The 26,892-nt window shown below is 40.9% G+C and overlaps 2 protein-coding genes across 2 annotated transcripts; one reads left to right on the top strand and one right to left on the bottom strand.

Moving 5' to 3' along the window:
• Positions 1-5,270: 5,270 nt before the first annotated feature.
• ggt1b (gamma-glutamyltransferase 1b) lies at positions 5,271-13,321 on the top strand (the record flags this gene model as incomplete). The annotated part of the gene is made up of 13 exons (XM_083983438.1): positions 5,271-5,304; positions 6,706-6,904; positions 7,137-7,267; positions 7,372-7,461; positions 7,699-7,891; positions 7,986-8,146; positions 8,672-8,821; positions 10,124-10,260; positions 11,061-11,248; positions 11,366-11,493; positions 12,006-12,118; positions 12,224-12,337; positions 13,175-13,321. The coding sequence occupies exons 2-13, from the start codon at positions 6,744-6,746 to the stop codon at positions 13,319-13,321; spliced, it is 1,713 nt and encodes a 570-aa protein (XP_083839564.1). The 5' UTR covers positions 5,271-5,304; positions 6,706-6,743.
• A 3,260-nt stretch (positions 13,322-16,581) lies between these two features.
• ggt5b (gamma-glutamyltransferase 5b) lies at positions 16,582-24,322 on the bottom strand. The gene is made up of 12 exons (XM_083984201.1): positions 24,082-24,322; positions 22,138-22,265; positions 21,961-22,056; positions 21,395-21,590; positions 20,546-20,712; positions 20,278-20,424; positions 20,017-20,147; positions 19,240-19,424; positions 19,032-19,123; positions 18,801-18,910; positions 18,606-18,716; positions 16,582-18,434 (listed from the first exon to the last, which is right to left on the bottom strand). The coding sequence occupies exons 1-12, from the start codon at positions 24,252-24,254 to the stop codon at positions 18,288-18,290; spliced, it is 1,683 nt and encodes a 560-aa protein (XP_083840327.1). The 5' UTR covers positions 24,255-24,322; the 3' UTR covers positions 16,582-18,287.
• Between the last annotated feature and the right edge of the window lie 2,570 nt (positions 24,323-26,892).

The following is a 26,892-nucleotide window of genomic DNA, read 5'->3' on the forward strand; positions in this document are numbered from 1 at the left end:
GTGGTGGCGGCAGTGGTGGTGGTGAGAGAGATTTTACAACATGCAGCCAAAACATCACACTTAACTTAGCAGCGAGATGTGCCGAAATGCATCAAACCTTTTTAGGTGGGGGGAAAAAAAGAGAAGAAATAGTGCTGCAAAGTTTCAAGCTTCGTCACAACTGTGGAGCATCACCATAAATAACACTGTGGCCGCCCGGGCTCGCCGTCGTCCCCCCCTTTGCTTGCATCCAGTCCATGCACTGCCTGAGCACTCTGGCATCCTTTGCTTTACTCGGAACTGGTGCGCTCCTCAGCCAATCAGATCGCGATGCACTGCACAGCCCGAGAGTGAGACTCATGAGAGGAAACTGCTCCCAGCTTAGATTTTCTTATCTGACCCCACATCATAAAGCGCAGGGTGTCAATCAGAGAGAGTAGAGCCGTTTAATCCTCTGTTATGCAATGATTTCTATAATCTGGTAAAATAGATAGATAGATAGATAGATAGATAGATAGATAGATAGATAGATAGATAGATAGATAGATAGATAGATAGATATACAACAATGGACTGCAACTGTGCATTCACATTCATGACAAGTAGAATGGGCATTCTTCCTCCGATGAGTAATAACACTAAATCTCCCCAGCTGAAATTGCTAAATAGACTCCAACTACAAAGTACATCCATCAGCCTTGCAGACCAACTGTGAGCTGAACAATTGGGAAGCCCATTAAATCAGTTAGAGTATTGATCAAGCCCACGCAGATGAGCTGATAGACAGATGCAGTCATAGCTGGAAAAAAAAAACATTTTAGAAGAGTTTAAAACAAGTGGAGTAGTGGTGGCGTGTCTCTGAAAGCCAACAAAACAGCAGCTGCACCTTTAACCCCAGGGTCTCACAGAGGTGCTATCCTGGGGGGTGTGACATCACAGCTGGATGTGGCTACAGGCTGTTTTGCTAACTCTCCTCCTGGCCATGTGCATTTGTTTACAACAAAGCCGGGGAGAAATCAATCAATAGAGTGGTGGATAACATTATATATATATCATATTACGACGTGTATATTAGTCTTATCTGTCATAAACAAGAGATTACAGGTTACGTGGGCGTGTTTGTGTCGTGGTGCCGCAGAGACGAGAGCTGGGACACTGATCTTGCATAGTTGTTTTTCAGCCAAGAGACGCTAAGTGGAAGCCAGAGAGCCTCCATTCTCCCTCATAACAAGTTACAATACATGCCATTTATTAAACCATCACAATTACACCAAAGCTGTTTAATTGAGGTAAAAAATGTAGCATAGTTAAGCTAAAAATCCTGCATAGTTCCTCTTTAAACCATATTCAGGTGCCTGATGTGTTCCAAAAAAGCATGATGTTAGCTTATTACATGCGTATCTACCGTATGCATTTTCAGCATTTGCAGTTTAATCCGTCACCATGCTTGAATGAAAATTATCTTGACAGACAATATTCATGTGCTTGTGTGCAGATTTAAACTGGAGAGCTTGGCTGTAGCTTCCCTTGCTTTCAGTGTAAATGATGGAAGACAAAACCCACAGACCTTGTTATGTGCAAAAACATATTTGACTGTCACTGTGGAGGATACCACCTCACTTTGTCTAACTCAGACCACTGAACCCTCATATTAGCTTCTGATTCATTCTGGGATACATTTTTGCACCTCTGGAGGCTTTTTTTTCTACCAGTATAAACAGGAGGTAAGCAAAATCCGGTTTCACTTCAGTGCATATGGGACAAAATAAGAAGGAGATTTCCTCCAGACAAAGAGACGTTGACATCAGAGCAGCCAAACTGAGACAATTTACAGACGACACACTCATTTCTCCACTGTCACTGACAGCACTGTATCATGTTCACCAACAAAAAATATCTCATCTCTCTGAGAAGAGAAATGAGTTTGGGCCCAGGATTTTTCAAAAAAACCTAATCCACTCTCAGCTCTGCATAACACAACAGCGAAGTCTCGAGTCGCAACCCGCTTACATCACCAGACAGACACCAGCCCCACTGTTTAGGGGGGTTTAATAGGTAACATCACCTTCCAGACTGAACAGAAACTGTCGTGAGTGAGCAGAGTACAAGAGCAGTCCTTCAGCACCTGGTCCATCCCCATCATGCTTCTTCTAAAGTCTAATGTCTCTCTGTGGGTTTGTCTGTTTGGATTTAGGGATTTAATTTATTTTATTGCCCACTTCACTAGATTCTTGCATTTTCTTTGTTTCAGATTCAAGCAGGGTTTTGTTTCTTATAAGTGTTAGAGAATAATTTTACTTACCTTGATAAATAGTTTGTGTAGTTAATAGTCAATCCCTCTGTGTTATAGTGGAGAGCTATAAATTAGATGACGTTCTGTCAGATTACTGCTGGGGTCAGTTATCTGCCCTACTTTCTCTTTGAGGAACATGCCAAGGCCATGGTCCCTCTTTGGCGTCTTCAATCTCACTCTCTGGCTGGTTGCAGACACAGCTGTAGAGTTAGAGGATAACGCTCACCGTCACTGGATGACGCTTAGCTGGTGTGAATCCTTATCTTCATGTTTATGCACTATAGCCAATTAGATGTTAACACATCTCCCCTTTGCTGTCTCGGTCCACCTTTCTAGAATAAGAATCTGAGCTTTGCTGTTTGACCCTTAGAAGTGAGGTGGCCTCACGCACATATGTTGTGCTGACGACTCTTCTGTTCTTCTCGATCGAGCCTAAATAAACTCCTTCAGCATAAGACATCCAGGACTCTGGTACTTCTTCTTCTTCATCGGCATCACCACAAATTCCTCCCTAACCATAAGGAAAAGGGAAAAACAGCACAGCTGTCCTCACCACCTCCTTACATTGCCTCATTTTGGGGATTTATGGAGCACCAGCCTTCATGGACAGAGGTTTGCTGAATCTGGTTCTGCACCATGACAGCATTATCGTCGCTGATGGCAGCAGACAGCAGGAACTGCTCTTCTGGAGTCTCTGAAGAAAAACACACCCGGACAGCTGCTCAGGACCTGGGCTTAAAAGTGATGTGAGTGACGGTTGAAGAGGACATTTAAGAAGTCTGAAGAAACTGCTGCCGCTGGTGTGCACTGTACACTGACTGAACATTTTATTTTGTACGTACACAGTTGCAGTGAGTGTGACCCTCGGAGACCTCGGATGTTTTGGGGGAGGAGGAACGCTCCATGATCTTTAATCCTTGGCTTCTGTCAAGTGCAAACAAGCAGTTAATTCAAGGTGAATTACAGACCCATTGGGATGATAATAACAATAGTTACTCATCCTGCTGGTGGTTTGGGGTGAGGTGGTCCTTCTCTGAGTAGTGTCATGGCCTGAAGCCAGACTCCATTCTCCTCATGCCTCCAGCATAGGAAGTGATTTATAGACCCACGTTTCCTGCCGTTTGTTGTCGCGCCACTACAGCACAGATGGGTGCGACATATACTATCAGGCCTTGTCATGTATTCTTTATAAATCCAAAGTGACTGGAGAGGACAAGAAAAGAAGGGAAGAATGAGACAAAAAATGACAACACAAAAGCTGCTTTGTGAGTGGTACAAGTCGACTTTGTCTGCATTATGCACAAGATAGAAAGAACAAAAAACAGAGGATGAGTTTTGCTCGGCATCCTCTGAATAAAGGGAGAGAGCAGCTGCTGGTTTTACACAGAACTGGATGCTCAGGTCAAGATGTTTATTGCATATGTACCTTAGCATGCATTGCCCAATATTTGTCATTATCTGCAAAGCTATAGATACTGTATTCAGTGTTAAAAATCTCACTTCATTGAATTATTAAACCAAACTTTTGTTTTTGAGCCTGAGTCAGGCTTGAACTTTACTCCTAAGAAAAAAAGCCATTTTTTACAGGCCGTATAGCTGCACAGACACGTGCACTGATTTTCCCACATGCTATATCGCTCCATAGGACTCTGTTAGCAATGGAGCTTTGTCACTAACTATGGATATTTAGTGCAGCTAAAGGGCTGCAGCTGCAAAAACACAAACATTAACTGTTGGTGTTATCACAGCTGGAGTCGTCCAATTCAGGGACCAAATGAAGGAAAGAGAGACTTCATTTGTCTCGACTCCTCGGACGGTGCTATCACTGTCAGCTATAAGTGTTGCCAGGACTTTGTGGTTTTGAAAGCTAAACATTTGCACAATAATAGACTTTTAATGGTTGATTTAGTAGAAAATGACTGTGCGATGCTAACCTGAATAACCTATTGCCTGGACATTTGATCGTGAAACAAATTCAAGGCTGACTTCTCTGATTGCGTATGCACCACTCCTCCTCGAGCACCTTCAGACCATCTGGAGCTTGAACAAATTAGATTTTTGAGCACTTTGCCCCCCCCCCCTCCCATCCACCACCCCCTATTTTCTCTGTGAAGCTTTTTATTGGTGGAGATTCTTAGGGGGCGGTGCGGTCTGGAGGTATTAGAGGCTCAATTCAAAAGTGACTTTAATCAGCGCGAGTACGGTTTCTATTACCTGCAATAATAATTGGCCCAGAGATCCCATGTCAGAGTTGAGAAAGTCATCTGTCCTGTCCCCGCTGCCCTCCACCTATTGGCCTGGCTGCTTATTTAACTGACCCTACTCATCCAGCTCTGCACCCCTTCACACACTGTTCCCCCGCAGTTTGCTCTTCTTTCTCCCCTCATGGCAGATGTGATCTTCTCCCTGCAGCCCTGAAAGCCTTCAATTTCCTGGTGAGGAGGCACTTTATTTAAAACTTAAGATATCAAAGGTTTAGTGAGCGGTCATGCCAAAGAAGAAAAAAAAAAAAAAAACAATATTTATGCCAGGGCTGTGTTGCATTAGACCTGTGAAACAGGGGCCTGCTTTATCATTTTGTGTTCACTACCTCGAGTCATATGTCATCTATTTGAAATGAACTACCAGAAAAGTGTAGGCAGTGATAGTTAATCTTTGTCACAAGTAGGTTTAAGTATCACTGCAGATAAAGAACCATTCATCCAGTGGATTATTGTTTCCTCTTTTGGTTTAAGGTCATGCAATTGCTTTGTGGTAGAATTAGAGAGTTATGTGAAGATTGACAACAGATGACTAATTATTCGAATGATAACTTTACGTCTTCTCAAGTTGTTTTTTCTGTCTTTGTGTGCACTTTTTCCCCCCACTGACATTGCAGGATAGGTGTTTTATGATGGGGTGGGTTAAAGTTTAATGACTTTGTGATAGTTACTTATTGAGAACTACAGAAAGGCTATTACCTATCAGCTGCTGCAGATCGTGGGAAGCGCATACACTGGACAGCCTGTTGTCGAGGCCCAAGGGAACCTACGGTAAGACAGAATATATATTATTATTTCTTTTACTGTCTATGGTTTTGAAAAGTTCATCTCAGTTGTAAAGAAATAAATCACAGAAATTTGGATTTAGAATTTCCAATGTTGTTTTACTTTGAAAATGTTGTTTTACTTTGAAAATGTTTGTTTTAACTTGAAATTATTCAGCTTTTCACTTTTGCACTGATCAGGTGATAAATGAGTATAAATGGCTGTGATTTGTGACAGAAGCTCTTGTGCTGTACAAATGAGTCAATTCACTTACATAATCTGGTTTCATTCCTATGATAGACCAAGGAATGACAATAGGCTTTAGGGTCTGACTCTGGAGGTTTTATTAAGGTAAAACACTCAGGACTTTGTCTTTGTCGTCTTATTGGCTGCAGAGAGCAGAGTCAGAAGGAAACGCTAACCGCCTCAAAGTCAGATCATGTCACATTTATAAAACTGTTCTGTGGTGTAACGTACAGTATGATTCATGAAACTTAAAGTTAGCCCAATAATTTAGAGGTTTATTGGCCAAAACCTGAGATACAATAAAAGAATCATGTTATATGTGTAGGCTACATTATTTAAAATATTTGTGAACAGCTCAGTAGGTTTGGTTAACTACTGTTTGACAGAGCAGTATATTACCATTTATATGTACCCTTATATTAAATCTACCTTTGTTTGTGCATTCAGATGGGGACATTAAGAAGAAAAACTCTAATATAATAACGTCAGACATGATGTCGCCATGAAGCTTATGTATTAGCAAATATTGAATGATGTAAATTCCTACAGCATTTGTTCTGTTGAATAATAAGCAGTGTGGATTTAAAGATGTCAGCAGAGGTGAAGTGAACTTTTTTTCAACCTGAGAATAAAACAATTTATAGAGGGAGGGGCCGCCATAATGCTGCCCACAGGGCACACACACAGCTGTACTTACCGTGGCTATAGTCTCGTGGATCATGGGTGAATCACCTGGAGATATTGCGCTGTTGGTGTACGGGTGAATCTTGATTCCCTCCATCTGATTCTTCATCTGTCTTTTGACCTTTCTTACCTACAGTAAACCACATAGACAACTACACATTATATACACTTTAGTATAAGTGAAATAAGGCGATGTTCAGCTTCAGTCCTATCAGGAGGAAGGGAACAGAAAAAGTCTCTCTGGAAAATAAGATAGCACAGAGTAAGACTTGTCCTCATTTTTGTGACAGTTAGACATAGACATGAAATTCAGCACTACTATTTTCACGCATAAGGAATAATTTGAAGTCTTCTGCCCATTTTCCAGGTCATATGAAGTTCCTATAATGCATATTTGTGTTTTAAGTCAGATAAACCTGTTTATATTCATACATTAAAAGATAAAAAATGATGCAAATGTTTGTTTTTTCTTAACAGGCATTTAATTTATTATTCACTGTTCCGGAGCTGTAAAAATGGTCAAGAAGACAATAGTTGTGGCGCTGGTGTTGCTGCTGTTGGCAGCGGTTGCTACTTTTGTGGGTGTCTTCTTTGGCGTGGAGAGACGGAAGAACCCAGGCGTGCACCTCAAGGCAGCTGTGGCAGCAGATGCTGGGCCGTGTTCAGAGGTCGGCAGGTGAGAGCTCGCTTCCACAACCTGAAGCCACCGCACACAGATTTATACATGCACGCAAACGCACTAAATAAGCAAAGACACTTTGATGCTGCTCCCATATGAAGCCATGCCCACGCACATAAACAAAAAAAAAACCTTCATTTAATTTATGCCTCGCTTGAACAAGGTGTTCAGTGTAAAACCTAATCCTCCACCCCTTCCCTTCTCTCTCTTATAATTAATTTCACCACAGAGACATACTGTTAAAGGGGGGATCTGCAGTGGATGCCACTATAGCTGCTTTACTGTGTGTTGGACTCATGAATGCTCACAGTATGGGCATAGGAGGAGGACTTTTCTTCACCATCTACAATGCAACAACTGGTACATGCACACACCCACACCCACACACCAATGATCAATCCAACCCATGTAACTTCCTGCTAATCTGGATACCAAATGTTTCCCCCATTGTAACCTCTGCACAGGTAAAACTGAGTCTATCGATGCCAGAGAGACGGCTCCACGCAATGCAACAGAGAACATGTTTGGGAACAGCACAGATTTATCCCAGAAAGGTAATGTTTAACTTTCTGCTATCAGAGACGAGAGAAAAGAAAAGGAAGGGAAGTTGTTATCACACGATGATATGATGACCTTGTGATAGTGAGAGACAAAAGAAAGATAAGTGCCCTCCGTAATGTTAAAATACAAACACTTTCTGGACAGAAACGGTTGCAGCCAGCGTACATGTCCGAATAACTTGTGCAGCACTGACAAAAGGCTCTGTTTTCTTTGGTTTGTGTGGCTGGTAGGAGGTTTGTCTATCGCTGTACCAGGGGAGATTCGAGGTTACGAGATGGCGCACAGGCGACATGGTAAACTGCCCTGGAAAGATTTGTTCCAGCCGAGCATTGAGCTCGCAGAGAAAGGCTTTCCACTGGGCAGGGCACTCGCCTCTGCTATGTCCAGACACAAGCAAACCATCATCAAAGACCAAGCTCTGTGGTGAGAGGCGTCGACTGGGCATCAGGAGTAGAACTGAAGTGTTTGTCTGTGCATTTCTGTTACAGCTTCAAATGACTCTTTTCTTCTCTTTCAGTGAAGTATTTTGTGGGAAAGACGGCGACATCCTTAAAGAAAATGACACCATTAAATTCACCACGCTTGCAGAAACCTATAGGAAAATAGCTGAACAAGGTCCGGACGCTTTCTATGAGGGAGAGCTGGCTCAAAACCTTGTGAACGATATTCAGGAAGCAGGTACTATAGCAACCTCCTATACTGTATATTGTTCAAACAGACGGGCTTCATATAACCTGATCCTACTTTCGTTTAAAGTAGGAAAAGGATGAGTGTAGATTATATAACCAAATAATATGACATCACATATCATATTATTCAAAGAAAAGCTGCTGAATTGAATTGAATTTAATCCTGCTATAAATAGTAGCAATAGCAGGTTTCCACTCTTGTGATTTATGGGGGGAAAAAGTTGCCAGAGTGAGTCATCGGTTTAATCTGTATTTTACAATCAAAACAGCTCTTTGTGCAGATTAGATCACGTTTCTGTGCCCACAAAGCAAAAGAACATTACCATTATCATCATTATTGCTACTGCCATTATCACAGAAAGTCATTTGCTGAGAGGACTTCAGGATATGTAATAAAATATATAACACACACACACACACCTCATTCTGCACATCTAATTTCCATGGTAAGGAGGATTTGTATTTCCAGTTCTGTCCAAGTGTGCATTCACAGTGTTTGTCAATCCGTGTTTAGGCGGTATCATCACAATGGAGGATCTGAGGGATTATAAGCCTCTCTTGGATGAGAATCCTTTAAGGGTGACTGTGGGGGAGTACATCATGGCTGTTCCCAATGCCCCCGCTAGCGGCCCTGTGCTCTCACTGATATTAAACATCTTGAATGGTAAGCCTGGATGCTTTGTCCAAAAAAATCACCCCGAGTGGGAGAGAATGTGCTTTTTTAAATGTGAGCTGTCTTCATTTTGCCTCACAGAGAAAACTCCTCTGTGAGCAGCAGGTTGATCTACTCTCAAAATGAAAAGATTTGCAGACATTAAGTTACCCTAAATGTACATTACACAATAATGTGGAACACTATTCATCCATTATGACTGCAACGGCTGTCATGACTGTAAACAAAAATGTTACGAAAGGAAAACAGTGGATGTGGATGGTTTTATATATATTCACACATATCCATCTGTGATAGTATAGATAGATGGATGACATTCCCATCAGCCTCAGCTGCAGTTTGTGTTTAGTGCTAATGAGATATTACTATGCTAACATGCTAAACTAAAATTGTGAACATGTTAAGGATGAACAAATAAACTAATATGGACAATCTTTGTAACAGGAGACACAGAATAACAACATTTCCTGTCTTTACAGAGTGAATATTTGATTGTTGTTGCAGATACAAATCGACAGTGTCTCACCGTCACAAAGCAATAAGTTATTAGAAGATGATCAGGTTTAAAACCTTACCTCTGGGTGTTGTGTTTGTTGTAATTACAAAAGTAATCTGCTCCATGTGTCATCACACCTGAGAGGCTGATTAGACAAGTTCATGAACGTGCTACCTCGTCATACGTTATCATCTCTGTGTACACCGTTATCTCTCTGATGTGTAACCGTGGTAAATCCATCCTGTCCACGCTGAAGACACGGCCGATCCGCTCTCCTGTAACTTTTCAGTACAGTGACATTTTCTGCCTCTGAGGATTAGATGAGAAACTTCCTCCTGAAGTAATTAATCTCCCTGAACCTTTTCCATCCCTCTGACTGACCACCCACTCACCGTGGCCCCCCCTGCCCTCACATACTAACACTAATCTCAACAATTTACCTCTAATTGGACACAGTTGAGTGGCGGTGGCTTCACTCACACATCCCAGTGACTCCCCAAAAACTTTCATCCTGCTAATTTGCCGTGACTCCTGTCTCTGTCCGACAGCTGAAACCCATCAAACCAAAACTCTCTGCTTCCCTGAGCCTTTCCCCTGGTTTCCCTCTGTGGCTGTCAGCTCAGGCTAATACCCACAGCCAGTGCACAGCAGCTTTTAGACTAAATAAAAACACAGGAACAGGCAGGGTCAAGGTCGTTTTAGCTGTCTCCTTCACTATAACTGAACGCCCGTGTGAATGAACACAGATGAACGAGGCCGTGGTTTAAAGTTACTGACGACTGTTGTATTTTCTACAGGTTACAACTTCACCTCCGATAGCATGTCGAACCCAGAGAAGAAGATCCTAACCTACCATCGCATCGTGGAGGCCTTTCGTTTCGCTTATGCAAAGAGGACCTTACTTGGAGATCCAAGGTTCCTCAACATCTCAGATGTAAGATCATGGCTTAAACTCATTTAAAGGATCAGTTCTTTTATTCTTTTTTTTTTTTTTTTTTACATTGGATTGTGCAAGTGAGCTCCAATTAGGAAAATGACCACTGAAACTGAATCCAGTATCTGTTTGATATTGAATACTTTCAGCTCTTTATCTTCTAGTGAAAACAGCACTCTCCTTTGGCTCTTTTTTGAACCGCTGAACTACTGTATTCCTAAACAGTGCCCCCTACGGAGAGCGATGTTTACAGTACACTGTGCACCACAGCTGCAGGTCAACTGAATGGATCACAAAGCAGTGTCAAAAACCATGAACTATCCCTTTGTCAACATGGTTTTAGTTTCTGAGGAATCTTTAAAATGTTTTAGAGAGAGAGGAGGTAATCAGATAATCTCAGATTTACAACACAAAACTTCACATGTATGACATTTAGGTTTCTAATTGTTTTTACAAGGACAAAAAAAATCTAATAATTACCCTAGAAAAGTTGGAAATCTGCATATTTGTATCCTATGTCCAACAGTTTACGTGTTTATACTATTCATATGTTTTGCCAGCCATATTTTGAATGGGAATGTACTTTCACAGAAACCTGCATGTGCTACATGGTTTTTTTTTAATACCAAACAGAAATAGTGTGAAATAGAGCACTGGGGACCTGAGTATACAAATGTAATTTCTAGGAGACCAATTTGGTTCAAGGTTTTCATATTCAGCTGCTCTGTAGCGTGGGTATAAAGAAGCAATTTGTCTTTAGAGAAATCAGTCATGTTTATGTCCCACTTTCTACCCCAAAGCTCATCCAGAATATGACTTCGAGTTTCTACGCTGATGAGCTCCGTGGAAAGATTACAGATGAAACCACACATCACATGAACTACTACGAGCCAGAGTTTTACCTGCCTGAAAACCACGGGACGTCACACGTCTCTGTGGTGGCAGAGGATGGAAGTGCTGTGGCGGCCACCAGCACCATCAACCAGTAGTACGTCCTGTGAACTGGCAATGATGAATATTATTATAAATAGTTGCTAGTATGTTTCTCTAATCCCCCCACCACCACCCTCCACTCCATGTTTTTGTGGTTGTTGTCTTCCTGCAGTTTGGGCTCCAAAGTCATGTCAAGATCAACTGGGATAATTCTCAACAACGAGATGGATGACTTCAGCTCCCCGCTCATCACAAACGGCTTTGGAGTGCCTCCTTCACCCAGCAACTTCATCAGGCCAGGTTAGATTAAGACCAACACACACATATGTATACACACAAAACGCACACACTCATGCACAGGAAAACGGTCATCTAGATTAGCTTTTCAGCAGTAGCCCGATGATTAAAGGTCACACAGAAGTCGGTATCCTGTAAACTTTTAAATATTGACACAGATCAACAGCGAAGTCATCAGTGATGAGTCATGACAGATCTAAGTGATCTAAATATATATACAGTATAGCCTATATAAAACATGTTAAGTTTCAGTCTAGCCACATAAAAGACACTATTTGTGAGTTTCCAATGTGTACTTGCTGGGAGGACATTTTATGACCTCTTGTCTTGTACATACATCAGTGACTGAAGCTCTTGGATAAGGACAATCAGCTCCACCTGCTACCAGTGAAACTCAGACATAGCCCCTTTAAAAATACTTTGATTTAACACGTAAATACGATAAAACATGAAAATGTACTTTTTATACGTATGACTTCATATGAAACTTACTAACAATTGATTTCTATTAAAAGGTAAAAGGCCCATGTCATCTATGTGTCCAACCATCATGTTTGATAAAGAGAACAAAGTGAAGATGGTGGTCGGAGGCTCAGGAGGGACGAAAATCACCACTTCTATCGCTCAGGTATAAGACACACTGTGGCTCAGCTGCTGCAGTGTCGTATAAATCAGAGTAACACTTCTCAGCTCTTTGAATCATCACTGTCTGAATTTTTTTCCCGTTTTGTAGGTGATCCTAAATGCCCTCTTCTTCAACTATGATCTGAAGAAAGCCGTGTCTGATCCGAGGCTCCACAACCAGCTGAGTCCCAACACCACTGTAGCCGAGCCCGACTTTGACAAAGTGAGTGTGACACACAGCAAATAATACTGATATATATGACTAATAGCAGGGCTGAGCGGTGTGTAGCGAGACCATCCTTCAACCAAAAACCCTGCAAACACAGAACCTGTGCACCTGAGTCGAGTCCGACACCAGGGACACTGTTCATTATGTTTAGCTTCAGGGATGTCTATTATGTAACAGGGAGAAAAATAATTCAGCTCCCGTACAGTAATAGTCTAATTTATGGTCTGGCTAAAAATAAGCATATATTATTATTATGTATGGTTTTCTCTGATCACAAAATAACGGCAATTTACTGACTGATTAATTTTATGGTGTAGCTACTAAAATAGTTTTTTCCCCCCCATATTGTATTTACTAATACAATTCGTATACATCAGCTTTTCTAATCAGCTCCTGTTGTAGCTCAGGCAAAGATAAAAAGGTGCTGTAAAGATTTAACTCCTCATGCTCCTTCTGTGCAGTGTGGGGCACCCGTCTGTTACTACTGCAGCATAATGACTTAAATTACAGCCTCGACAGCGCTTAAGTCTGATTTCGAAGGACAACACCAGCCAATTAGATATTCATGTTTTACCTTTGTGCCAGGACAAATCATTCTGCACATTTAAATATGAATTGTTCTTTCAAAACAAACAAAAAAACAACTAAAGTGGAATAATTAGCTGCCTACAAAATAATAAATAAGATCTTGTTTCCACCAAACTAGGCCTGAATTCTTGTTTGCACCTTTGTTACTGTAGCATTCAATGTCCTGTAGCATCTTAGGATGACATGTGTATTCAGTTTCCCTTGTTTTGCATGTGTGTCTTTCATTTGTGCTCCTGTTTACAGAACGTCCTGGACGGTTTGGCATTAAAGAACCATGAGACGGAGTTTCTCAAATCAACAGGGGCCGTGGTGCAGGCGGTGGTTCGCCGTGACGATGGACTCCACGCTCAGTCAGATCCTCGCAAGTGGGCGTACGCCGCAGGGTACTGAGGTCGTAAACGCACCTCTGATTATGCAAAGAGACTGTAGCTGTGTGAACCTTGACTCCACTGGTAGCTCAGAGATTAGAGACTTAATAAAGAGCCAGAAACAATCGTCAGCTATCTTGGGCACCAATTGTTCTCTCATTAAGAGAGAATCATGTTCATGTACTTCATAACACGCAACTCAGATAAGAGAAAATGGACCTATTGCTTGTTATGACCTTGACAACAGTGTGCCTCAGTCTGAAATTGAATATCAACTCTTGTGTCTGCTGTATTTCTCTGTCACCACATCTTTCTATGTAATTAAGAAATGCACAAGACAGAGGGAATTATTGTGAAGTAAAGCTTTTGCTGCAGTTGAACGTGACCATAAGAAAACAGAGCTACAGAGCTGACTGTTGAAATCATTACTCACTGCAGAGACGGTGCTTTGTTTACACTGTGTCTTTGATTTCTATATCTATTTATGAACCACTTTTGTAAATCATCAGCTGTGTAAAGCCGTTTCCTATTATTGCTGACCATTAAAGAAACACTATGTGACGTCTACACTGATTACTAACGACTGAACTCTAATAAAGGAAGCATCCACGGAAAAAAACAACAGTTCATGTGACAGCAAACAGAGCTGTTGCTAATGAAATAATGGACCACTGTGTAACACCTCGAGGACAAACAGTCCTACAGCACATACTTAATGACTTACAGTAATTTCCCACAACCCAGAGTGCAACGGCCTGTGATGACCTCATAACAACATTACAGCTGTCGCTGCTCACTGTCACCACTGGGATTCAGGGCTGCTCTTCACTCAGCTGGGATCTAAATGTGTTACATAATTACAGAAATGTATAGAAGTGTAAAATCACAATGCCTTTATCAGGGATTAATGTTTTCTATGCTTTTATCCAACTGGTATAGTAGATGTGTTTTTATTTGATGAGCTTTCTTAATTGTGGTTTGATGAGATGTGGGCTCCTCACATAACCACAGGCTAATGGTCAACTAGAGTCTACAACATTTATGCTGTTTGCTCAGCAAAGGTCAAGAGGTCACAAGTCATTAGGAGCTATTGTCTGGCGTCCATGAATATTTGCACAAACATTTGTACCAATCCATGTGGTAGAGGTTGAGATATTTCACAGCATAAGTGACATTTTTGACCTGCTGAAGGCACAAAATGAAATGTGAGGTAATCACTTAAAGGTCCAGTGTGTAAAATCGGGGGAAAACCCAGCGTTCAGATACTAGCTTGATTGCACTCACCCCTCCCGTCGGCAAAGTGACGGTGGCCTCCGAGGACAAAAAAACTTGTTTCTGTTGGTGCTGCCATACAGACATGATGGTGGCAAGATGGTGACACTCTCTAAAGCAAGACCCTTGCTAAAAGAATAATTATAAGGCTACGAAAACCAAACAAATTTGATTTGATAGCGATTATACACTTATACAAATAAATTCATGGGTAGTATCGTCAGATTTTGCCAATAAACCCTGAGATTATTACACACTGAACCTTTAACAGACTCAGTGATTCCTCAGCATTTAATAGAAATGAATCCAAAAGTTTTTGAGCTGTTGCCACACATATAGAAGCACATTAACGTGAAACAATTAACTCAGGCAGGTCACTGAAGTTGGGGTCATTTTTGCCTCAGCCGTGTCATTCATAATGTGCACTAGATGTGAATTTAACAGCTGACTATATCCAGACATGTCTCACTCTGCTGCAGCTTCCTGTCCCTGGATGTTTTTACTACGTTGTTTTAACCCAAACCTTGTGTCTGTGAGTTTATCAGTATAGGATTAGTTGAGTCATTGTTCGTTTTGCTAGTCACTGAGGGTCAGTTCAGAAGGGTGTGTTTTTATGTTTCTTTTGCGCACGTATGCACACGTCTAAGAAAAATTTCCACTGCTATGTGCAGGGGACAATAAAGGTTTTCTGATTCTGATTCTGATTCTGATTCTGATTCTGATTCTGAAGGTCAGCTCTTTGACGTATTTCAAGTGTCTATGAAGATTTAGCTTTGATTTATGCGGTGAAGTTATGTACGTTAAAGAACAAATCTGAAATTTATACTGTTCTGTTAAACAAAGAGGTTTGTCAAAAGTTGTTCCATTTCAAGGCTCTGGTTTGGTTTTCCAACGGCAGCTCGTAAAGTCAAAGAAAATAGAAGAAATGAAGAAATGTGGAGAAGGAGAGGAGATAACATGAACCAAAAGTCCACAGTCCACTCGGCCGCTATACTTCATGTTAATATCACAGAGCATGCATCACAGTCCCCCAGTTGACAAGGACGCCTGCAGACGTCGTATTAAATGATCTTTCGTTGTGTTACCTTGCGTGGGTACACTGACTTTAAAGGAGATGGAGAAAAATGAGTATTCAGACTGGAATTTTCCTTTAAGGCCCAATTAAGCATGTTCTCACTTCCACATACTGTAGTTATAATGAAGTCCAGAGTTATGCAACTCAGACAGGCCAATTTACTCACCCTCTAGGTAAGAAAAAATAATCTCCAGCCTTTATACAGTATATGTATCAAAGTCTACGTAGTTTTAATTCCTCCCACTGCCTCGGATGGTGGCATCACGGTGGTTTCAAATAATGATGCACACATGTATAAAAACATTTTGCTACTACTGTTGAGCTGGTTTGCTTCATCAGGGGACATTGTGCTTTAAAGTGTCCTCACACCGGAAGTGAAAAGAATCATCACAGGATTATTTAACAGCTTCTGCTTTGACTGAAAGACGACTACTGGAGAGACGTTTTATGCATCATTTAAAGTGATGCTCATTTTCAATTGCTGGTACTTATACAAAGAGGGTGATATCATGACACTAAAGCTACGAATCCACAGCTTATCCACATTAACCCATTTGTCGCACAACAAAGACAGTGTTGCTTCAGACAGAGTAAAATTTGCATGTTCTCATAACTCACATCTAGTAGCTCGAAGGGAAACGGAGCAGAATCCACTTAAGAAATCATCACTAATTCATAAGTCTCTCCACTGAAATGTATCTCATTACTGCATCTTTTGTTTCTGTGCTGCTCTGGAATAAGGCAAACAGGCAAATATGAAGTGGATTAGTGCTGATCTCACTAAACTAACAACAAGAGATAAACATTTAAAGAGCTGCCGTTTGCAGAGGAAAGCGTGGTGTATGTAGGTGTTTGGGGTGAACCAGCAGATTCACATACATAGTTGAGTGGCTTTGGTGTGGATGTAGTTTTATTGTGACAACACACATTCACAGTTAACAGTGGTATAAAAAATACAAGTGTAATTATTTTTACAAAACATTTTGACATTAAAACAAACAAAATACTAAATGACATGTTGATGGTGTAAAAAAATAAACTTGTGTTTTTTTAAAAACATATTTCTGTTCAATGTGAATCTATACCTTGGTTTTTATTCAAAAAGTAATTTAGCATTTCCTCAACCTTTAAAGAAAGATCACAATGCGCTGTAGGACCTGAATGAAGCTGCTTCACATTCAGTAAAAAGGTCACAGTAAAAAGTTTTCCCAGTTTGGGCAATTACTGTACAACAACCTGCAGCCTATGTTTCAGTCTGGGCGTCACTGTGAAGGACTAACATGGCTGGTATACAGTAAACAGCTCCTACATAGAATTAGATGGTTCAGTCAGATAATTCATATTATCAGGGTTTTGTGTTACACAGGTTTGGTTACAATGGACCACAGTATAGATTTTATGGCTCGCTGGACAGCGTGCTAATTGTGCGTTAGTTTGCGTTATGGAAGTAACATCAGTGCTTGTGTGTGGGTGATGACTGGCTGGATTGAAAATGTGCATATACTGTATGGATCAGCTCAAAGGATCCTTCCAGTTTATGGCTTTTACTCTTGTCCCTTGTGTCTTTACATCACAATTGGTTTGTTAATTTCTGATATCTGGCAACAAGGCAACAGTTCTCAAAAAAACATGTGACACCAGAAACAGTAAATCTGTTCAATCTGTTTGCAAAAGCTGTGGGTGGCCAAAGTTAAATGTTAGGAATGTACTCCTATTCAGACAAAGCTACAAGTGCTTTCTATAGAGATTTCAACTTCACATGCCCAATTTGTTGTTGAAAACTGAGATGCCTTTGATAAAGTTAATATGAGGGCATTGGGTCATGACGCAGAAATCCAACTCATTACCCACAACAGTTTAGACACTGACTTTGTGGGGCAACTTTGACCTGATATTACTTGTGGTATTTGTCCAGAACTGATTATCACCAATGTTTCTGGTGCAGAATTTTCCCATCATGGGTATTTTCAATTTGCTGAGTGGAAACCTGAGTGGATTGAAACCTAAAAAAATATGTGTGGTGGAGGTGAGAAAGTTGGTGCAAATAAAAGAAAGGGATAAAGCAAAAGGTGACAAAGACCAATAAAAATAAACTTGGCAAATAAGACATTATGTCCGTGAGGACGGTGACTTGAAGAAGAGACTAACCTTCCTCAGAGAAGTGCAAGAAACAAACATAAACACTGCATCTTCACCACATTTTCTTCTTAATTGTTTTTAGATTTGACTGATGCTCCTTCAATTACATCACGGCACCCGACTGGAAAATTAGAGTTTGTCTCCACGAGGCCAATTCTGAATATTCACGTAACAGTTGTGCGTTTATTTACACTTTCTCTTTCTCGCTTTTCGTCTGTAGATTTAACCTTTTGCTTTATCTCTAAACAATCTGGAGCCCCTGGAGCCAATTTCCAAGATCTTTGCAATTACTCTGCTGGGCACAATGTGTCCAGCTGATAGAAATGAGATAATAAACTGGGATTATCATAATTACCTGTTGCTTTTAAGTTCAGGAAAGAACAGCAGTTCCACATGGCTCACATTTTGTTTTCAGGGATGTGGCACATTCATCGCTCTTTTAAGGCAAAAAAAAGAGGCTCAGTCAGTCTTACGGGCGGTTTTTAGTAGTTAGTCCATCAGGTCAGTATCCAGACGACACTCCGAACTTCCTTTTGTCGGACACAGCAACAATGCAGCCTTTCTCCTTCTCTACAGCGTTGACTACGTTGAGGAAGAATCTCCAGCTTCCTGGTTTGTGTCCAAGATCAATGAGGTTTTTTTCTACAGTCTGAGGACACAACACAAACACATATTTATTAATAATTAATTTTCAGGTAAAATAAAAATGACTGCCCTAATAATCTCTATCAGAATCATTGCATTCATGCACATGAATAGAAAGACAGTCTAATGAATATGAGTGGCATTAATAGACAGTGAGGATATGTAAATACTTCACCTTGTCAAAACCATCCTCAAAATTTACATTATTAGTTGAATCAACATAAACTATAGGAGCAGCGACGGCATCTTCCAGATTCATCCCCAGCCACAGCCGATTTATTATCGTCTGCAAGAGCAAAAGAGAATCGTGTAAGGAAAACAAACGAGAGACTAGACACACAAGTTCACAAACTGAGTTCAACTGAGTTACCGAGGCCACTGCTGGGGTGATCAGGCTTCCTCCTGATCCACCAATCACAAGGATTCTTCCAGACTTTGACTCCAGTATCACTGGAGTCATTGAGGAGGGAGGCTGTTCACCTATGACAACAATTAGACCCAACATCAGACTGGACACAGACTCAATGTCTACATTCATTCAGTAATGTCTTAAATTCAATTGGCTTGGGTTGTGAGGCTGTGTTCATGTCTGTGACTTCACCTGCCCTCACTGTGTCTGCTCTCTTGCAAAAGTCAGACAGCTCATTGTTGAGGATGATGCCGGTTTTTGGAGAGTAAACTCCTGCTCCAAATCTACAGAGCGAAACACAACACAACACAACACAAGACGTTAGAGCAAGGAGATGAATATCATATCATAGTATAATTGCCTATGACAAATCCTCTGTTCAAGGACTCTTCCTGCTCACAATTCGTTTATGGTGCTGGTGGCAGATACAGCCAGTCCATCTTCATCCAGGACGGACACGTGTGTCGTCCCAACGTGATCGGAGGAAGGCCTGATGCTGTAGTAGGAGTTGTCATGGGTGCGGTTTGAAGAAATCATTGCTCTGGTGCGTTTGATGAAGGAGGATTCCAGTAAATGATGTGCACCCTGAAAGGAGAACATCGTGATGAGACTTGTCTCTGAAACATAACCCTCATGAAAAAGTGTTTTTTATACTTTTTACACTCAGGTTTTTGCACAAGCTTTAGACGGAGCAGTCAAATGTTACTTTTCACTACACACAACTCTCTCTCTCTCTCTCCAGTGGGTTAGAGTTAGCATCCTGTCTGTGGTTCGGTTCAGGCAGCAGAAGCACTGTGGTTAAGGTTAATAAAAGACTGTGGTTTTGGTTAAATGTAAACAAACACATTGTGTCATAAGATATTATGAACTTTTTCTTTGGCCTATATATTTTGGCAAAAACAAATGTTGTGTGTAAACATTTTACTGATGCAGCAATGACACATTCATGACTTCACAAATGTGTAAAAGTCATACTAACTGCACAGTAGAAAACATAATCTAGTTGCAGTCTTGTTTCCTATAATATATATACAATATGTATATTGGAGTAAACATAATGTCTGTCTGATCTGGCTTCATCAGAGCGTTTTCTCTGAAACTAGCAGAACACTGACTGCGTTAAACTGCAAAGTTGCAGATCATAAAACAAAAACAATGAGCTGAAAGAGTTCCCAACCTTTTTGGCATTGAACAGTGGATCATTAATGCTCCTCTTTTGACCATTAGCAAATTTAACTGCCTCTATGAAATTATGGTACATCTGGGTCTTCTGGTCACCATGTAGAGACTTTGGACTCAATGAAAACTCTGCAGAAAAATAAAACAACAAAATACAGTATGTTAAAACTTTTTTTTTCATTTCATTTCACTTTTTTCATTTCATTTCATTCAATTGCAGAGTCAAAGTCAAAGTCATACATGTAGCAGCACATCAAACCTTTCATCAGGCTGAGAATGAAGGCGAGCAGAGCGCCCCCAGCAGGCGGCGGCGCGATGTGCATTTGAGTGTCTCCTAGAGGAACTGTCCATGCATTCTCCTCCCGCACCTTGTAAGATGTCAGATCTTCCATTGTCAACGTCCCACCTAAAACAAACAGTGGAGATAGATCACTTGTTATTGTAGATGAGTCCTTCTTCCTTTTTCTGTCCATTCAAGCGTAGAATCCCAGCCGACCAGACCAGCAGTGTGTTGTCATTGCACCAACCTGCAGCTTGTATGTCTTGGATTAAGTCTTGTCCGATCTTGCCAGAGTAGAAGGCATCTGCCCCTTGCTTTGCAACAGTTTCCATGGTTTCAGCGAGTTTAGGAAACTTCAGGATGTCTCCTGAGCTCAGAACAGTTTTGTTCTTGTTGCAGATAATTTGCAGAGAACTAAAGAAAAGTATCAATGTAAAAGGACATATTAGAATATGATACACATACAGCACATTTTAAAATGTATCTCATGCAATTAATAAAACGTCAAAACAGATGATTTTTACTGATCCACATGCACATGCGCACTTTGATACACACTCTTAGGGCTTTTCACACTACACCTACTCCTCGGCTGACTCCTTTTTAAACTGGGCATTTGAGAAAAGCAGCATTTCACTCCAACATATAAAAAAGGTGAGTGGGGTGAGTAAACCCTGGTCCTGAATTGTTGCTCTATGTGAAGCTCAGTGCTGTTAGAATATATCATTTCATTTCCGCTAATCCAAAAAGTCTTCACGAGCGTATCCACCCGGCCACACTATTACGCAATGTGAAATGCTGAAAGCTCAGAATTAATTGTTAACCAAGGAGTTACATAAAAGTAGCATGGAATGAGTTAAACCGAGGGGATTTATAGGAGCCCTTTGCTCCGGCATTTCTACAGTGACACACGGATGAGAAAAGGCTCCAGTCAGCGTCACAGATCCTTTCAGTTTATCAGTTGCGGCCTCACACATTTCTTATCAGAGTGACTACAAGGCAAAGTGATATCTTTGCTGACAACAATCACTTTCTGGAGACATTAAAAAAAAAACAAAAAAAAACAGCCTTTTAGTCAGAAAGTGAGAAGCTGTACCATAGAGACGACATTTCCATGAACCTTTTCACTAAGGGGAAGCTCAGGAGTTTTCCCAGAAAGGCTGGCAGAGGGATGCCCTCCCTGGCCAGTTTGATGGTTGGCTCAAACAGCTTTGCCCAGGGCAGCTTCCCATAGCGCTTGTGAACTTTTTCATAGCCCTTCAGCTCCCCAGGAACCCCGATCCACTGGGGGCCTACAAGTTGAGAAAACAAAGTAAACCAGTGTTCCTAACTTCAGGTGGTAAATGTAGGATACAAAGACGAGTGACACGGATCAAAGAATTAAAGATAAAAGCTTTTAAATGTACATTCAGACATGTATTCATACAAACTAATAGAAATGTGTTTACATAAATAGAAATCATAATGATTTTGAGGTGGACAATAAGATGATGACATAAGATTCAAAAATCCAGATTAGTCCAGAAGTAAAGCAGGTCAGTAAAACAATGAAAATCTGTCAAAATTGCTGATCACATTTGAACTGGTCTATTAATATTAAACGTAAACTACAATAACTGAATGAAAAAGTGTTATTGCACATTAAAGGACCACTCTTCCTACCTGTGGAAAAGGTGAATGTCTTTGGACAGTCATTTAATAAGTTACGCTTGAAACTCTTTGGGACGGTCTCTCTGAAGTTGAAGACTTTAACGCTGCCTGAGAAGAGATGAGATCAATAATCATCATTTGAGAAGAAATAAAACACCACGTGACAAAAAACTGAATGTGAAAACCCACCTGATTTATCCCTTATGGTGAATATGGACCCTCCTCCAATCCCCATGCTCTGAGGATTCACCACGGACGTGCACAGGAGAGCAGCAATGGCGCCATCTACTGCCGACCCTCCCTGCTGGAGCATGCTCCTGGAAAACACCGGCTTCCATCAGACTTATGGGAAATGTGTGATCTCACAGTCAGTCATTAACCCCCTGAGATCACACTCGCTCAGCCACAAACGCACAAATTCACACACTCATTCTCCAGTATTCGCATGATGTCTATTTGGATCTCAAGGTTTCAGTGTGACGTTTAGACTGAATGACTGCAACGAGGCTTGAAACTGCAGGAAAACAACTCACTCACTCAAGTCACTTTTCTCAAAAAACGATTACTCAGGACTTAGAAACCATTTGTTGCAATTAACATTAAAACAGAGCAGAGCCTTCTGAAACCTTCTGAGAAAGAAACCCTGAATGAGTCTTTTCACCATGAAGCTGGCGGAGGATCAGAGGCGTTCACTGAGCGACAACAGAAGGCAGTGTTGGGAATGTTTTGGCCCTGTGTGGGCTAGTCCGCCCATAACCTTTAATGAGAGGGGTTCAACAGACAGAGAAGAGAAAGGACCATGCTACAATTTAATCGGAAGAATCTAATTAAGGGCATCTCATGTGTGGGCACTCAGGCGGTTCAGACCGGTTTATGCCTTTACACAGGGGATGCTATTAGTTAATTAAGTTTTGAGTTGGAACAAAATCAAATATAGATGGCACATTTTGCATCAATGGGCCTAGGAAATGAAACAATTAGTACGCAGAGTGTGTTTGTTTTTGTGTGTCCTGAGTTTGGGAAAACTCCCAAATACTGGATCATGTCTCCGGAAACTCTGAAACCACAGACAGCATATTGTTTGTCTGCATCTGTCTGAGGAAGTGATAGGTAAATGAGACAAAACAAAGATTTGTGCTTTCCTTCTGCACTGGCAAGCGTTGCAAAGATAAATACTCAGATGAGGCAGATTGGCTCAGTTCTGACTCTTTTAGATAAAAACAGGGTTTTGCCTTGTTGCAACATTGCAGTCAGGCTTATCAGTAAATTCAACAAGTTAATCTCACAAATTTCCGTCCTGAATCCTGAGCAAATTAGACTTTTGTTGAAAAACACTGTCTATTTTAAGGTTTTACAGCTAAGACTCTACTTTTTGTTTTTACATAGCTTTATTTTTTACAGATGTTATCAGAGGTTTTTCATCCCACTGGTCTTCAGAGGAAAGAGCAAGCAGGATCAGCACTTTTACTCAGTGTGGACATGTAGCCTGTTGCTTTATTGCGTCTCTGTGAAACCTCATATTCTACCATGAACTGGGAAATGAACTCCTGAAATCAAGACCCTGCCTGCCAATGAAAACAAAAGCCGGAAGACTTCCATGCACATTCCAGTAAAAAGAGAAAAGAAAACGGGATGGAGGAAACAAAACATTATTTCTTTCTTTCTAAATTTAGAGATAAGGTGATGATAGATGGCTGGAGTTGATATAGTGGCTCTGCAGTGAATAAATGAGAGGACACCAGTGACAGAGCCAAGTCTCTTCACTCCTCATTAGAAAGACTGACACTGGTTAAGTGGGCATGGGAACCTGGTTTCACCCCATGATCACATCCAAGTGCACAGGAAACAAATCAACAGGAGGAGAGGGGGGATGAGGAGGCTGTCCGCACACACTTCTGCAGGTATTAAATCTATTCTTCAAACAGAGCCAACCAAATCTCTTAAACTGCTTATCCCATTGCTCAGTTCAGCCTTTTTTATCTCCACCACCGGGAGCAGCAAGCACTATAATAAACTGATTGCCTATAATAATAAATAAATACATAAATAAATAGATAAACCTTAATTAACTTCCAAATTACACACATACTGCCAACTTTTGTTAAGATTTTCCTCCTCTCCAATGAAACTTACCTGCCAATGTCAGAGCACAGCTTGGAGTCTGCAGCCACGGCCGCGCGCCTGAAGCTGCCGCCGGGACATCCCGTGTCCACGAGCGAGGCGATGCACAGACAGATGAGACACACCGCGCAAATCAAACCCACTAAGATGAAGCAGGGCACGAGCCAGGATTTGTATTTAGCCATTTGACTCTCTGTTGTGGATGTGGATGTGGAGGTATACAGTAGCTACAAACTGTTGCTGCACCTCTGCTGCGCCGCTCACTAACTGTCCACGCACGCTCAATGAATATGTTCTAATCCTCAACGTGGGTTCACCCCTCCTCCTCCTCCTCCTCCTCCTCCTTCCACCTCTCCTGCTGCTGCTGCTGCCCTGAAGTGAAAGTTGTTAGGAGGAGAAGAGGGGGGGGTGACTACACTGACTAAATAAGTGGAGCCATTCACCATATCCCACACTCTCATCCCAAATACACTCAAAACTGGGAAATAACCTTGACGTCACGCGTTTCCCATTTATTGACTCACTGAATTCCCAAAAAAACCTTCAAAGAAGTTGAGACGGATATTTGTAGAGGATGCATGGCACAAGTCTCACCGGATGTCACAAAATCTTGTCAATTTTACTCTTGTGTAACACTGATTGTTTCGTTTTCCTGAAGCTCCACTATAAAAAAAAAACCCGACTGAGCCACAATGACCAGGAAACGCGGCCCGCTCCCTGCTGTACCATTATGTTAGACGTGAACTCTGTGTCAGTGACACGCTGGGAGCCGGGAGTCTTTAAGTTGACGCCTCACAGATGCTGAAATGCCTCCAAACTAAACAGGGACAGGGAGCACACCAGACTGATACATGTAAAACACTTTCTGTGTCTCGGCCATCTGAACTCTTCAGGTTGTTGAACTTAAAATAATAAAACATCACGAAACACTCACAAATATTTCAAATGATTTTTTTTTTAAACTCTTCTTATCGACAGCTTCATATGTGTACTCATACTCAGCACTGAACACTGAATGTTCTCTAATTATGTGCATTGTAATGTGGCATTTCTATAACAACGAGCTGTAATTAGGGGCTGTAATGATCTAATATATGTATAGGCTGGAGATAATTAAAATACCATGAGCACAAGTATTTGTAATGATTTATTTTACAAACTAAATAAATCATGCAATATACTTTTCCTTTTCACTTAATTTCTGTTCTGTTTCTATTGCAGGGAATTTACTTTGTTTTTACGTATAGTTTATGTGAATGTAAAGTTGTAAGAATGGAAATTTCAACTGTATCAACTTTGATTATTTAAAAAATTTTTTTACTGAAAATGATTCAGGTTTAAATTCCAATGCACTTATTGACAGTAAGTTTAGCACATGATGAGTCAGAATAAATAAGCTGGAAGTATACTCAGATCATTTTAAGAAACCGTGTTTTCCCATCGTGAATCGACAATTCAGTGTTTTGTGCTGTAACACTTCATCGAAACAGAAACTTGAAAACTGAACTAAAGTGTCAGTCAGAGGCTTTTATGCTTTGACTGTGTCAAGCCCTCTCCAGTTTCCAAAATTACAGCCCTCCTTTGTCCTCCTATAAAATACAAAAAAACATCACAACAATGGGCTGGTATTAAAAAGGGGAAGCTGCTGCTGTGCTCAGCTGATACATGTAGCCTACATTACATTTACTCATTTGGCCGATGCTTTTATCCAAAGCAACCTACAAGTGAGGGACATCAATAACACAAGATATAATGCTTTTATCTTCCCACAATAAACTTGTCATATAAACTCCTGGAGCTCAAATTAAGGCATCCAAGCTTCAAAGACATTTCAAGTAAATGATGGCATTTTGAGTAAAAAAATAGTGTCGAGAAAAGTGCTTTTTTGGGTGTGAGGTTTGTGAAGTGTGAAAGAAAGTGCCAGGAGCGATCGAATGAAATGCACCTGTGTCTCTCAGTACAGCCCCAAAGCTGTTACAAGATCAGAACTAAAACTGGATCTATTATCTATCTATTATCTCAGTTATTAAATGTATTATGTCTTCAACCTATAAATAGAATACAGATGTGACTGTTGATTTTGTACAACCGGTGAGTCACAAGCGAAATGAAGTGCAGACAGCAATAAAGTCAAGTTGGTGCTAGATGACTGACTCATGGGATGTGATAACATCGTGACCCCAGATTCACTTGCACTTGTCATATAGTCATGTCATAATAACAGAGGTTTCTTTGTGTTTCTGATGTTGCAACACACTCAAGTGCAAATCTCCAGATTCCCCAGCTAGCCTTAAGCTGCAAATGGTATATTGGCACAGGTCCATAATCAATATCAATAATCAAGACTGAGCATGTATGTCAGTCAGGAAGGAGGAGAGTGAACTTGATAACCATGAGCTAATTGCTTATAATCACACTATAGCCTGTGGGAAGAATAGTCAAACACGTGACTTATTTGAAAAACCTGGATCGGCTGTGTTGCAATGGCGTCTTGCTGGATATCACTTTCGATACCATGCATCGTTCCTTATGATGGTATGTTACCTCCAGATGACACCACATCTGTCAGATTTCTTTTTGGCCCAAATTCCAAACTATTGCTTTCTCTGCTGCAGGGCTGTGGCTATACAGCTCCAAGGCTTCATGGGAAATGGGATATCAAACAAGCAATCACAATCATGATATTTACACAACTGAATATATAAACTGAGGTGATTAGGGCTGAGGCCTCACAACAAGACGGTTCTGAGTTCAAAGTCTGGGCTTGGAGCCTTTAGTTTATTTAGAGATGGCAAAAGTACCCAGATTCTTTACTTGAGTAGA

The sequence above is a fragment of the Trachurus trachurus genome, assembly GCF_905171665.1.
Source record: "Trachurus trachurus genome assembly, chromosome: 12".
Classification (NCBI taxonomy): domain Eukaryota; kingdom Metazoa; phylum Chordata; class Actinopteri; order Carangiformes; family Carangidae; genus Trachurus; species Trachurus trachurus.

Coding starts and splice junctions, on each gene's coding strand:
- ggt5b (XM_083984201.1), bottom strand. CDS start 24,254: ATGGCTAAATACAAATCCTGGCTCGTGCCCTGCTTCATCTTAGTGGGT. Junction 22,266..24,081: donor CTGTGCTCTGACATTGGCAG/GTAAGTTTCATT, acceptor GGTGTTTTCCAG/GAGCATGCTCCAGCAGGGAG. Junction 18,717..18,800: donor TCACCCCAGCAGTGGCCTCG/GTAACTCAGTTG, acceptor TTGCTCTTGCAG/ACGATAATAAATCGGCTGTG.